Source organism: Mus musculus, chromosome 19 (assembly GCF_000001635.26).
Source record: "Mus musculus strain C57BL/6J chromosome 19, GRCm38.p6 C57BL/6J".
Lineage (NCBI taxonomy): Eukaryota > Metazoa > Chordata > Mammalia > Rodentia > Muridae > Mus > Mus musculus.
The window spans coordinates 13757064-13770808 of record NC_000085.6 but is presented as its reverse complement, the minus strand read 5'-3'; the positions used below and the strand labels follow the sequence as shown (position 1 = coordinate 13770808).

Genomic DNA, 13745 nt, shown 5'->3' with positions numbered 1-13745 from the left:
GCACCCTCTCACCTGTTCAGACTAATTTCCTAAGTTCGGTGGGTCTCGGACCAAGATGGCGACCGCTGCTGCTGTGGCTTAGGCCGCCTCCCCAGCCGGGTGGGCACCTGTCCTCTGGTCCGGAAGGTGGCCGGCTGTCCCCGGCCCACACAGGGTGCTGCCTCAGCGCCTCTGTGCTTCCGCCTGTTCCAGAAGCTGTCAGGTTCTCTGGCGCACCCTCTCACCTGTTCAGACTAATTTCCTAAGTTCGGCGGGTCCCGGACCAAGATCACAGTGAGTCTTTTGGGTGTCTGCAAATGTACCTCATTAATTTTTATATGCATATAAAAATGTGTATTTTCTATAACAATGTTCTATGTTCATGTGAGGCTTTATTGAGAGTATGTAAGCTTTAATTTTAAGTAACTGAGAAAGAAAAATGAAGCCTCCTCTTATAAACTAAGGTATAACCATGTACTGAGTCATGAAGTATAATTTGAAAACAGAGTCAACATGAATTCTTATTTATTTATTTATTTATTTATTTAACTGTTTATTTTATTTATTTACATCTCAAATGTCCCACTTCCTGGTTTCTCCTCTGCAAAATCCTCATTCCAATTAAATTTTCTCTTTGCCTCTATAAGGCACCCCACCCAACCTATTCCTCCCTCACCACTCTAGCATGCACTTACACTGCGGTATCCAGCCTCCACAAAGCCAAGGGCCTCCCCTCCCACTGATACCAGATAAGGCCACCCTTTGCTCCATATGTAGTTGGAGGTGAACAGGAGGAAGATTAGATCTGGGGAAGGTAAGAGTGGTGTCAGGAAGGAGTGGAGAGAAGGAAAACAGAGGTTGGGATGCATTGCATTAAAGATAAATAGATAAGTAAATAAAACCATTACCAGGAAAAATATACAAAATGGAGGAAACAACAGAAATAAAAAATTTTAATGTCCTAATTCACTTTTATATAGTTACTTAGCATGTACACTTAAAACTAATTTCTTCTGATTTTTGGAGAGTTGGTTTAGTGGTTAATAGCACTTGCTACTCTTGCAGAAATTCATGTCTTATTCTGAGATTATAAAAAGAAAGAAAATGAAAAATGGTGGAAAGAAAGAAATGCATTTATTGAAATGGAAAAATGAAGACAATTGATGAATTATCTAAACTATGCTTCTGCATGCCAAGGTGTCTAAGAGACAATAATATATAGAGAATAATATATAGCTTTATGAATTTTCCTTACTGAAAAATACCTCCTCAGCAGGCAGTATTTACAAAGACATCGATGTATCATCAAGAAATGTATTACTTGTGTCTGATGCAATTGCTATAGGTGAACATAGAAAATTTAAACTTAAATTATATTCACAGCACTTTGAAAAATTAGGGCAGATGAACACATGGTGGACATAGAAAAAATAACCAAGAGCCAAACTTAAAAGGAAAATAAGTTTTCTTAATTGTTTTTCATTTAGAGCTGATTGTCATAGATACTCTACTCCACACCCAAAATATCAACTAGTGTCAGAAGCTGGTACATGGAAGAAAGAGTTCCTCAAAGCATCTTTGATATCTTTATTCCTGAGGGTGTAAATCAGAGGGTTTAGTAATGGAGTACCAAAGATATAAACCAGGGCAATTTGGCGATCCTCATCCTCTGAGGTGCTGGAGCGGGGTCTCAGGTACACTAGGCTACAACAGCCATATTGTAGCAAAACCACAGTGAGATGGGAGGAACAGGTGGAGAATGCCCTCTGGCGTCCCTCTGCAGAATGCATGCGTAGAATGGTAGAAGCAATGAACACATAAGAGATGAAAATGAGCAGGAATGGGACTGTCAGAACTAGGATACTAACTACATAGAGGACTGCCTGGTTCACATGGATGTCAGCACAGGCCAGGCGCATAATAGGAGCCACATCACAGAGGAAGTGGTTGATTTCAAGGCGGTGTCTACAGAACGGCAATGTGAAAGTAAAGGCAGTAAGCTCCAAGGAGAGAAGAAGTGCCAAGCTCAAAGAGCCTATTACCATCTGGACACACAGTTTCTGGGTCATGATGAGGTTGTAGTGTAGTGGGTGACAGATGGCCACATATCTGTCATAAGCCATGACCGTCAAGAGAAAACAATCCGTGCAGCCAAAGACAGAGAAAAAGAACATTTGTGTCCCACAACCAGCCAGTGATATGGGTTTTTGGTCTCCAAAGATGTTGGAAAGAATCAAGGGCACCACATCTGTGATGTAGCAGATTTCCACAAATGACAGACTGCCCAGGAAGAAGTACATGGGAGTGTGCAGGGAGCTGTGGTTGCACACCACCCAGATAATGGTGGTATTGCCACAGAGGATCATCAAGTAGAGAAGGAAGAAGAGGGTGAAGAGGATTGCTTGAAATTCCGGAACATTGGTTAAGACACGGAACACGAACTCTGGTGGACCAGATTTGTTGAAGAAAGGGTTTCTATCCACCATGTCTTCTGAAAAAAAAAAAAAGCCAATGATTGATGGCTTATATGAAGGGTAGAGAGGCCAATTCTGAGTTTTGATTAGGGATTGCCTATTTAGTATTCTGTTTTCAAGTACAATGGTGAAAATACATTCATAATAAAAGCCTCGCATGGTTTTCTCTGGACGCCTTCATTAATTGGGCAGTGGCCTAGAAATTCTCATTGCAAGCTATGACAATCAGTTTTCCTTTTGATACAACCTATCATGTGGTCATTTAAATTCCATTGACATGAGCTAATACTTTGCTTGTATTTTATTGTATTTAATTAAATAGGTATAACTGTAGATATTTGAAAATTAAGTCAGTGAAAACTCTGGCCAACTTTTTGGCTAAGCGTTGCTATTAGAATACAACATATACACGGAAAATTTCTAAAAAATCCAAGTAAGTAATTTTTGAGATGGACAATGAATATTCCAGTATAAAAATTGTCAACATTAAGAAATGAAACGATTTCAATAACTTAAAAATATCCTTTATATTTTCCTGTCTTTATTTTTCATGAGTAACTACTCTTGACCTTTATCAAATTAGCTTAACTGTGCTTCAATTTATGAATGCAATTATAAGGCATGTAATTTATTGTTCCTGTCTAAATGGAATTGAAACAAATCCAAAACAAAGGTTCTGAGTTGCTGAATGACTAATCAGAATGTGTGACTCACAGTAGAGAAGTTGTAATTAAAAATAATATGCTTTGCACCAATAATAGTTCTTGCAGGTGCCTGTTGAGCTATTAGGGCAAAATGTAATTAAGTCTTCCCTGCTGTGGACCCTATGAGCTACAATAATAACCAGTGGTCTGGCATGATCTGCTTACTAGTGCAATAGTGACCCTAATGCTATAGGAGTAACCAGCCACATTATACTTGGATTTAAGATGTACTCAACTGGAGGAGAATGTGGTGTCTGGTAGAAATAAATTATTTAAAAACTCCCTGGATGGATTCCATTAAGTGACCCAAAATTTCATGGCTTGATAGGTTTAAGACATTCAACTTTTCAAATTTTTGTTATCTAGTAATGCATACAAACTCACAGACTACATCTATTACTTCCAATATTTTATAGTTTTCTCCGTATCTATTCTCAGAGACCACATTAACCCTTTGTATATGATGATTTCTGCGTGTTCAGTTAACTTCATTTGAAAGAGAATGTGTGAAATACTCAGCTCTGGACTTTACTAGTTTAACTACCATTTACACTAGTGGTACATGTAAAGTCAAGAATGTCCAGTGTTTTGACTCTCATATGCAATCTCAAATAAATTTTATTTAAGATACACTGAATTAGGTTGTAAAATTTCAGGACCTTTAAATTTCCTTTAAAGCCAGACAATATTCAATGGCTTCTTCCATATATTATAAAATAATCACTTAAAACTCACATAGATTGTGGCTTTTCTTTGCCTAATGGCTATCTATTTATATATGCTTATCATATCCAACATGCAACACTAAAGAACTTGAGATGAATTTAGCTAATCAATAGATAGTAGACAGCATAACAATTAAACTATTAATGTCCTCTTGAACTGGCATGATGGATTAATGATGAGAAAGTCATTGATTTTATAACTACTCCTTTGTTGCAGATTGATAATACCAATCCAGAAACACTGTATATAAAAAACACTGTATATAAGTGTTCTTCTAAACATGAGAGAATCAGGAAACCACAGAATTCTCTAAGTATTCTCTAAGTAAGGTCTTATGTGTACTCACTTACCAAAATACACATAAAATTGAATGCCTAAGGAGTATAAGAAACATGTAATCCTACCTGTCTTCTACAACTGAGGTATCTAGAGATTAAGTTTATTGCAAATGGATATGATTGCTATTAGAATGTCCAATAGCACAATTTACATGTTAGATTAGTTTAGAGCTGAGCTCCTGGACACCCCTGAAGTATATTATCTCCTCATTTACCCTAGAAAATTTAAAACATAATTAAGAAAGTGTACAGTACAAGTAAAAAAAAAAAAAAAAACAGACCTTCAGTATGATCCTGATAGTTCAGCCAAAACAAACACTTAAGCTCAGGGCACAATTGATAGGACACTAATTAAAAACACAGGTTGCTGAGGTAGATGAAACTGACAGAAAATAGTAATATGATGTCTGTCAAATGAAAGAGGAATCTTTTAAGAGCAAAGAGAGAAACTTTATTATCCTTGTCAGGGAACAATATAATTGCACATTGTTCAAAGGCAGACTCTTAACAACTCCAAAATGGTCACATGAGAAAATTTGCCTGCTGTTTGTAAGGAACCAAGTGATAACAACTGACAAGAGAACTGAATGCTTTAGCTTCTCTCCTACACTTTTTCCATGCTTGTGAAATATGAAACTGTTAGAATGGCTAACCAAAATAACAGTCATGAGGATAGACAAAATGTTATGGATTATGTAGACCTAAAGCCCAGTAGAATATAATTGAATGGTTCCCAATGGAGAGACCCTACATGTAGGAGACCTGAGCTTCAGTGCATGCAAGGAAGGCATGTAATGAACTGGTTGGGAAACTGGATTTCTCACATTTACTGAGATTCACTTTTTATGACAGGAGAAGGGTCTTAATTACTAAAACAAAAGATGTTTTCTAACTAGAGATGGACAGAACAATACCGATTCATTCCAGGTTGTCACCTAGAGATAGGGAGGGATATGCGATAGGATGGTTTTTATTGAGATTTACTGAAGATATACCAGTATGAAAGTCAAGTAGTATTTGGATTTTGTTAATTTTCCCTTTCTTTATTTTAGCATTGACACTATCACTGTCTCTTAAGGGGTTTTTGTTTCTGTGGAGAATTTGAAAAATCATTGACAATACAATTGAAACTAGATAAATGAAGGAAGGGCTCTTCTGGAGTAGTGGTTCACCTGTCTCTCCTGAGATGCTTGCCTTTCAGATTTGAGGAGGAAGTATATTTCTGTAATGTGGAGATATGTTGAGAGGTACTTCTTTATTTTCTCCTTATGCTGATTAGAAGAGAATATTTGGTGAATGTGTAGACTTCCTGAAAAATAACCAAAACAGATAACATGTATTTAGGGATTATAACTGTCATAGAATACCTTCACAGTTTTTTTTTTTTTTTTTGGTGTTTAAGTTCTAGATTGTTTTTGTGGATTGGCCACAACAGAAACGTGGGTATTTTCTTTCTTTCATTTGTTCTTCTTCTTCAAAAGTTTTTTTTTTCTTCCAGATCAGTTTCTTCTGTCTCTTTTCCTCCCAGTTCCTCCTCCCCACCTCTGCCTTTCCCATCCACTCCTTCTCTGTTTCTCTTCAGAAAAGGAAAGACCTCCCGTGAATATTAACCAAATATCACAATTCAAGTTTTGTAAGACGAGACACTTCCACAACTTAGAAATTACTCAGCCAAAAAATAGATAAAGAAAATGTGCTACATTTACACCATGGAGTATTATTCACCTGTTAAAAACATACATCATGAAATTTCCAGACATGTATATTTTCAATTGAAGATATAAAATCTAGTTTTCTTGTTCTACTTCTCAAAGCTACTAGGACTGTTGTGTAATCTGTTTTGAGTCTTTAAGGTGATCCTCTAGCTGGTTAAAATCAAGGGTCAAATTTAAAAATTCCACAACTCTGACTTATTATAAAATCATAGAACTTACTGGGGTCTGGACATTAAAGCTTTTGCACTTACCAGTGCAGAGGTAGAAATGAAAGCATCTATCCTTGGCTGCTTAGAACTAGACTCAGAGTTAATGTAGTCATGGAATCACAGTGGCTCACATGGGATATCGTCCTCTTCCCAGCTCCTTGGAGACAATATCCCCACGGTGCTTTTCTCAAGAGAAACAATTATTTTTACATTGTTGTCTGGGAGGCAACAAGGAATAGAGAGGTAACTATCTTTTCTTTGCACTTTCTTCGGCACTGTTCCTACTCTGTGACCTTTTTCTTGTGACTTAGTTTGCTATTACTGTTCCAAGGAAGTGGACTATTTGCTGTGTGTGTGTGTGTGTGTGTGTGTGTGTGTGTGTGTGTGTGTGTGATATTCCTGGGAAGTGGAGGAACATAAAGAGTTAAACTTCTATATTTTCTTCTTATGCTGATTAGAGTATTTGGTAAATTTGTAGAATATTGAGATGGACTCCCCTGCCACCAAACGAAAAAGATTCCATCTGTAGAAGAACACAGATATTGACCACTATACTTTTCATTGGCTGCCAGAGTAGAAAACAGTCTATAAAACCAATGATTTATTACACAGGACTTCTAAATGGAAAGCAAATTTATCTATACTTATAATAATGAGGAATAATTACTAAATAATATTGAATTGTTTCTTTTATCACTAGTAAATATGGAATAACAGACTCTGAAATAGACAAAACTAAGGAAAACTGTATATACACATGCACGTTAATATGCCCTGTCTTCTAACATCATTAAAACAATTTTGTAGTTCTTTCTCACCTAAGTCAAGAAAATTCATTCTAATTTTTTCAAGAAGTGTATCAATCCTATAGTTTAACAACAAATATTATGTATATTAAATCACATGTGTTCACATTTAATATAGAAAACAAATTATGTGTTGCTGAACAATAATAATGTATTCTGCTAGTATCATCTATCTATCTATCTATCTATCTATCTATCTATCTATCTATCTATCTATCTATCTATCTATCTATCTATCTATCAATCTCATCTGCCTCATCTACCTATGTATCTAATATCTATTAACCAATCATCAATCATCTATCTGTCCCATATCAGCTCTCATGAACTAAAAACTTGTCTCCCTCTATCTTTAGCTATGGTATATTGGTTATCTATCAATCATCTGTTCTTTAGTATCTATAATCTGTCCTCTACCTGCCTTCTTTCTGTCTCTGTCTCTCTCTCTGTTCTATATTTCTATGTCATCCCCTTATTTGTTTCCTTATCTGGACTGAGCTACAAAAGAAATAAAGTGGGGACAGAACATTTTACTTTATTTCATAATTCATCCATAAAGGACAATTCAGAATTGTTACTTATTTTACAGTTTTAAGAAAAACCTTTGGAATCATAGCCCAGGGCAAAAAGTTAAGTTTTGGTGTGTTATTTAGAAAGAAAAATACTAGGAAGGTGAAGTAGATGAATATATCAAAGAAAGGCAAATAAAAATATTTTTAAAATGTAATATAATACATTGTTTTGTGAGAAATTCTTCACAATACTATTTCTCAACAGATCTATTTACGTAGTTCATGATTACTGTGAAAGGAAGATTCAAAGCTGGTAGCAGCTCATCCAGGGGAAACTGTCTGTCTGTCTGTCTGTCTGTCTGTCTATATTTCTGTCATGTGTTCAACTCTTTCTAATTTCTTTTTTTTCCATTTGCCAAGGTATACTTCATGAAAACCTTTTTGAATTTCCAGGTTCTCTTGCATTGGAAACCAGGAACCATATTCTACATGATTCTTTCTTTGAGTCTCACAGCAGTGCATATTTTGTGTAAGTTGACACATGGTCTGAATGTCAGCTACTCATTATTATTCAACACTGTCTTTTTTTGTTCAGATTTTTTAATTAGGTATTTTCCTCATTTACATTTTCAATGCTATCCCAAAGGTCCCCCATACCCACCCACCCCCAATCCCCTACCCACCCACTCCCCCTTTTTGGCCCTGGCGTTCCCCTGTACTGGGGCATATAAAGTTTGCAAGTCCAATGGGCCTCTCTTTGCAGTGATGGCCGACTAGGCCATCTTTTGATACATATGCAGCTAAAGACAAGAGCTCCCAGGTACTGGTTAGTTCATATTGTTGTTCCACCTATAGGGTTGCACTTCCCTTTAGCTCCTTGGGTAATTTCTCTAGCTCCTCCATTAGGGGCCCTGTGACCCATCCAATAGTTGACTGTGATCATCCACTTCTGTGTCTGCTAGGCCCCGGCATAGTCTCACAAGAGAGAGCTATAACTGGGTCCTTTCAGCGAAATCTTGCTAGTGTATGCAATGGTGTCAGCATTTGGAAGCTGATTATGGGATGGATCCCTGCATATGGCAGTCACTAGATGGTCCATCCTTTCGTCACAGCTCCAAATTTTGTCTCTGTAACTCCTTCTATGGGTGTTTTGTTCCCATTTCTAAGAAAGGGTAAAGTGTCCACATTTTGGTCTTCGTTCTTCTTGAATTTCATGCGTTTGGCAAGTTGTATCTTATATCTTGGGTATCCTAAGTTTCTGGGCTAATATCCACTTATCAGTGAGTACATATTGTGCGAGTTCCTTTGTGATTAGGTTACTTCACTCAGGATGATACCCTCCAGGTCCATCCATTTGCCTAGGAATTTCATAAATTCATTTTTTTAAATAGCTGAGTAGTATTCCATTGTGTAAATGTACCACATTTTCTGTATCCATTCCTCTGTTGAGGGGCATCTGGGTTCTTTCCAGCTTCTGGCTATTATAAACAAGGCTGCTATGAACATAGTGGAGCATGTGTTCTTCTTACCGGTTGGGACAACTTCTGGATATATGCCCAGGAGAGGTATTGCGGGATCCTCCGGTAGTACTATGTCCAATTTTCTGAGGAACCGCCAGACTGATTTCCAGAGTGGTTGTACAAGTTTGCAATCCCACCAACAATGGAGGAGTGTTCCCCTTTCTCCATATCCTCACCAGCATCTGCTGTCACCTGAGTTTTTGATCTTAGCCATTCTGACTGGAGTGAAGTGGAATCTCAGTGTTGTTTTGATTTGCATTTCCCTGATGATTAAGGATGTTGAACATTTTTTCAGGTGTTTCTCTGCCATTCGGTATTCCTCAGGTGAGAATTCTTTGTTCAGCTCTGAGCCCCATCTTTTAATGGGGTTATTTGATTTTCTGGAGTCCACCTTCTTGAGTTCTTTATATATATTGGATATTAGTCACCTATCCGATTTGGGATAGGTAAAGATCCTTTCCCAATCTGTTGGTGGCCTTTTTGTCTTATTGACGGTGTCTTTTGCTTTGCAGAAGCTTTGCAATTTTATGAGGTCCCATTTATCGATTCTTGATCTTACAGCACAAGCCATTGCTGTTCTATTCAGGAATTTTTCCCCTGTACCCATATCTTCGAGGCTTTTCCCTACTTTCTCCTCTATAAGTTTCAGTGTCTCTGGTTTTATGTGGAGTTCCTTAATCCACTTAGATTTGAGCTTAGTACAAGGAGATAGAAATGGATCAATTCACATTCTTCTACATGATAACAGCCAGTTGTGCCAGCACCATTTGTTGAAAATGCTGTCTTTTTTCCACTGGATGGTTTTAGCTCCCTTGTCAAAGATCAAGTGACCATAGGTGTGTGGGTTCATCTCTGGGTCTTCAATTCTGTTCCATTGGTCTACTTGTCTGTCACTATACCAGTACCATGCAGTTTTGATCACAATTGCTCTGTAGTACAGTTTTAGGTCCGGCATGGTGATTCCACCAGAGGATTTTTTATCCTTGAGAAGAGTTTTTGCTATCCTCGGTTTTTTGTTATTCCAGATGAATCTGCCGATTGCCCTTTCTAATTCGTTGAAGAATTGAGTTGGAATTTTTATGGGGATTGCATTGAATCTGTAGATTGCTTTTGGCAAGATAGCCATTTTTACAATGTTGATCCTGCCAATCCATGAGCATGGGAGATCTTTCCATCTTCTGAGATCTTCTTTAATTTCTTTCTTTAGAGACTTGAAGTTCTTATCATACAGATCTTTCACTTCCTTAGTTAGAGTCACCTCAAGGTATTTTATATTATTTGTGACTATTGAGAAGGGTGTTGTTTCCCTAATTTCTTTCTCATCCTGTTTATCCTTTGTGTACAGAAAGGCCATTGACTTGTGTGAGTTAATTTTATATCCAGCTACTTCATTGAAGATGTTGATCAGGCTTAGGAGTTCTCTGGTGGAATTTTTAGGGTCACTTATATATACTATCATATCATCTGCAAAAAATGATATTTTGACTTCTTCCTTTCCAATTTGTATCCCCTTGATCTCCTTTTGTTGTCTAATTGCTCTGGCTAGGACTTCAAGTACAATGTTGAATAGGTAGGGCGAGAGTGGACAGCCTTGTCTAGTCCCAGCAGTGCATATTTTGTGTAAGTTGACACATGGTCTGAATGTCAGCTACTCATTATTATTCAACACTGTCTTAAACACAACAACTAGCACTGGTCCTTTCTACTGTGTCTTCCACAAAATCATTTTTTTTTGCCAACTTTCATTGATCTTGGAGATAAAAACAAATTTCTAAATGTTAGAACTTTATCACTTACAAATGCATTTTTGAATGTATTTAAGAATGTACTATTATTGAATTACAATGATACAATGGGGAAAACAGATGTAAGCACTACATAAGGGTGGAGAATGTAGTCAGATTTTTATTATTAACTGTGATTAATTATTTTATTTATTTACATCTCAAATGTTGCCTCACTCCCATCCCTCCCTCACAGAGGTCTTCCCCCATCAACTCTCCTCTTCACTTCCAACAGGGTGCTTCATGGGTATCTGCAACCTGGGGTGTCAAGTTTCTAGAGGATTAGGTGCATCCTCTCCCACTGAGGTGAGACCAGACAAGGCAGAGACCTCTGCTAAATATGCACTCAGGGCCTCAGATCAGCCTGTGTATGCACTTTGGTTGGTGGCTCAGTCTCTGGGAGCTTCCAAGGGTCTGGGTTACTTGACATTCTTGGTCTTCCTATGGGGTTACCACCCTATTCAATCCTTTCAATTCTTCCCCTAAGCCTTCCACTGGGGTCCCTGACCTCAGTCCTATACTCTCCTGTAATTATAGGTATCTATCTCAGTCAAGTGCTGGTAAAACTTCTCAGAAGACAGCCATGCTAAGCTCCTATTCTTTTGAGTCTTGGTTACCTCATGCAGGATGATATTTTCTAGTTCCATCCATTTGCCTGCAAAATTCATGGTCTTTCTTTTTAATATCTGGATAGTATTACATTGAGCAAATGAGCCAAATTATCTGTATCCATTCCTCAGTTAAGGGACATCTGGAAGCTCCAATTTCTTGCTACCATAATTAAATTTGCTATGTACATTGTGGAGCACATGTTCTTGTGATATGGTAGAGTTTCTTTTGGGTATATGCCCAGGAGTAGTATATCAAAGTCTTCAGATAGAACTATTTCCAATTCTCTGAAGAACCACCATATTGATTTGCAAATTGATTGTACAAGTTTGCAGTCCCACCAGCTATAGAGGAGTGTTTCCCTTTCTCTACATTCTTACCATCATGTGCTATCGCTTGAGGTTTTGATCTTATAGACACTGAAAGAGCAATTTTTAGCCGCACATATTTAAAACAAAACAAAACAAAACAAAACAAAACAAAACAAAACAAAACAGGATAGTCAAAATAATTCTCAACCATAATACAACTTCTGGATGAATCACTATCCCTGATCTCAAATTGTAATACAGAGCAGTAGTGATAAAAAACTGCATACAGACACAGGAAGTTTGATCAATGAAAGAGAATCAAAGACCCAGAAATAAACTGTACACATAAGGACATTGATTTTTGACAACAAAGCCAAAACCATAAAATGGAAAAAAGAAATCATCTTCAATGAATGCTGCTAGTCTAACTGGCAGTCTTCATGCAGAAGAATGAAAATTGATCCATATTTATCAACCTGCACAAAGTTCAAGTCCAACTGGATCAAGGACCTCCACATAAAACCAGATACAGTGAATCTAAGAGAAGAGAAAGTGGGAAAGAACCTTGAACATATCAACACAAGGAACAATTTCCTGAACAGAATACCAATGGCTCACACTCTAATATCAACTATAGACAAATGGTATCTCACAAAATTGAAAAGCTTCTGTAAGGCAAAGGACACTGTCAGTAGAACAAAACAGCAGCCTACAGATTGGGAAAAGGTTTCCACTAACCTTATATCCTATAGAGGCTAATATCCAAAATACCTAAAGAACTCAAGAAGTTAGACTTCAACAAAACAAGTAACTCAATTAAAAAATGGGGTAGAGAGATAAACAGAAAATTTTCATCAGAAGAATGTTGAATAGCTGAGAAGCACTTAAAGAAATGCTCAACATTCTCTTTTTAGTTATTATTCTTTAATCACTTTTTACAGTCCACACTTTATCCCCTTCCTGGTCCACCACCCTCTGACTGTTTCACATCCTACACCTCCTCCCTGCCTCTATCTCTAAGAGATCATATAAAATAATGTAGTTACAGGTATATAAGGCATTTGGAATTTCAAAGACATGGACAGAGTAAAATATCTTAACATGATAGTATTGTAGAACTACAATACTATAGACAAAAGAAAAAAAATATTAAGAGTTGTGAGAAAGAACCAGTAAAGTTTCCTAAAAGAAATTACATTAAAGTTAGTGAGTGAGTATATACCATGTGTGTTGTTTTGTGTCTGGGTTACCTCATTCAAAATGATAATTTCTAGTTCCATCCATTGATGCCCCAGCATAGGGGTATTCTGGAGCTGTGGGGCAAAAGAGGATGCGTGGGTTGGGGAGCACCCTTCCAGCGGCAAAGGGAATGGAGAAGAGGGCAGATGTGGAATTGGGTTTTTGTGGAGAGGTAACAGAGAAGTGGGATATCATTTCAGATGTAAATGAATGGAGTGAGTAATAAAAATAAAAAATAAAAATAACTCAGTTGAAAGCTTCACAAACAGGATGGATCACATAGAAGGAAGAATATTGGAGCTTAAAGACAAAATAGAGACATTGGATTATTCAATCACAAATGACTATGTGAACTATATGTGTGTACACACATAGACACACACACACACACACACACACACACACACACACACGCACACAATGGCATTACAAAAATTATCAAATCTATAAATTTTGTGCAAAGAGGGAGAATAATTCCATGTTGAAGGCATATAACATATCTTTAAGAAACCATAGAAGGAAATTTATAAAGTCTAAGGAGATTGTTGCAATAAATCTCCTCCCAAATATGCCCCAGCAATAAAAACACAACACAGTTATGATTAAATCCTGTGTGCCTAGATGGGGCAGATCTACTGCTATACTACCATCTTCTCCATCTATGAGACTCCTTAGAATTTGCTGTTTCTTCAGGCCATGTGCTTCTTCTCTACATTTTTTTCTTCTTTCTCCTCCTCTGAGTCCTCTCCCTCTTCCATTTTCTCCTTCTTCTCTACCTCTCATCTTCTGTTCCACCTTCCCTTTTATCTGCCCAATCAT

At 37.3% G+C, this 13745-nt stretch overlaps 1 protein-coding gene across 1 annotated transcript; it reads right to left on the bottom strand.

Moving 5' to 3' along the window:
* Nucleotides 1–1505: 1505 nt before the first annotated feature.
* Olfr1495 (olfactory receptor 1495) lies at nucleotides 1506–2465 on the bottom strand. Its single transcript, NM_146344.1, has one exon. It carries the CDS (start codon nucleotides 2463–2465, stop codon nucleotides 1506–1508), a length of 960 nt encoding a protein of 319 aa, NP_666456.1.
* Nucleotides 2466–13745: the final 11280 nt, after the last annotated feature.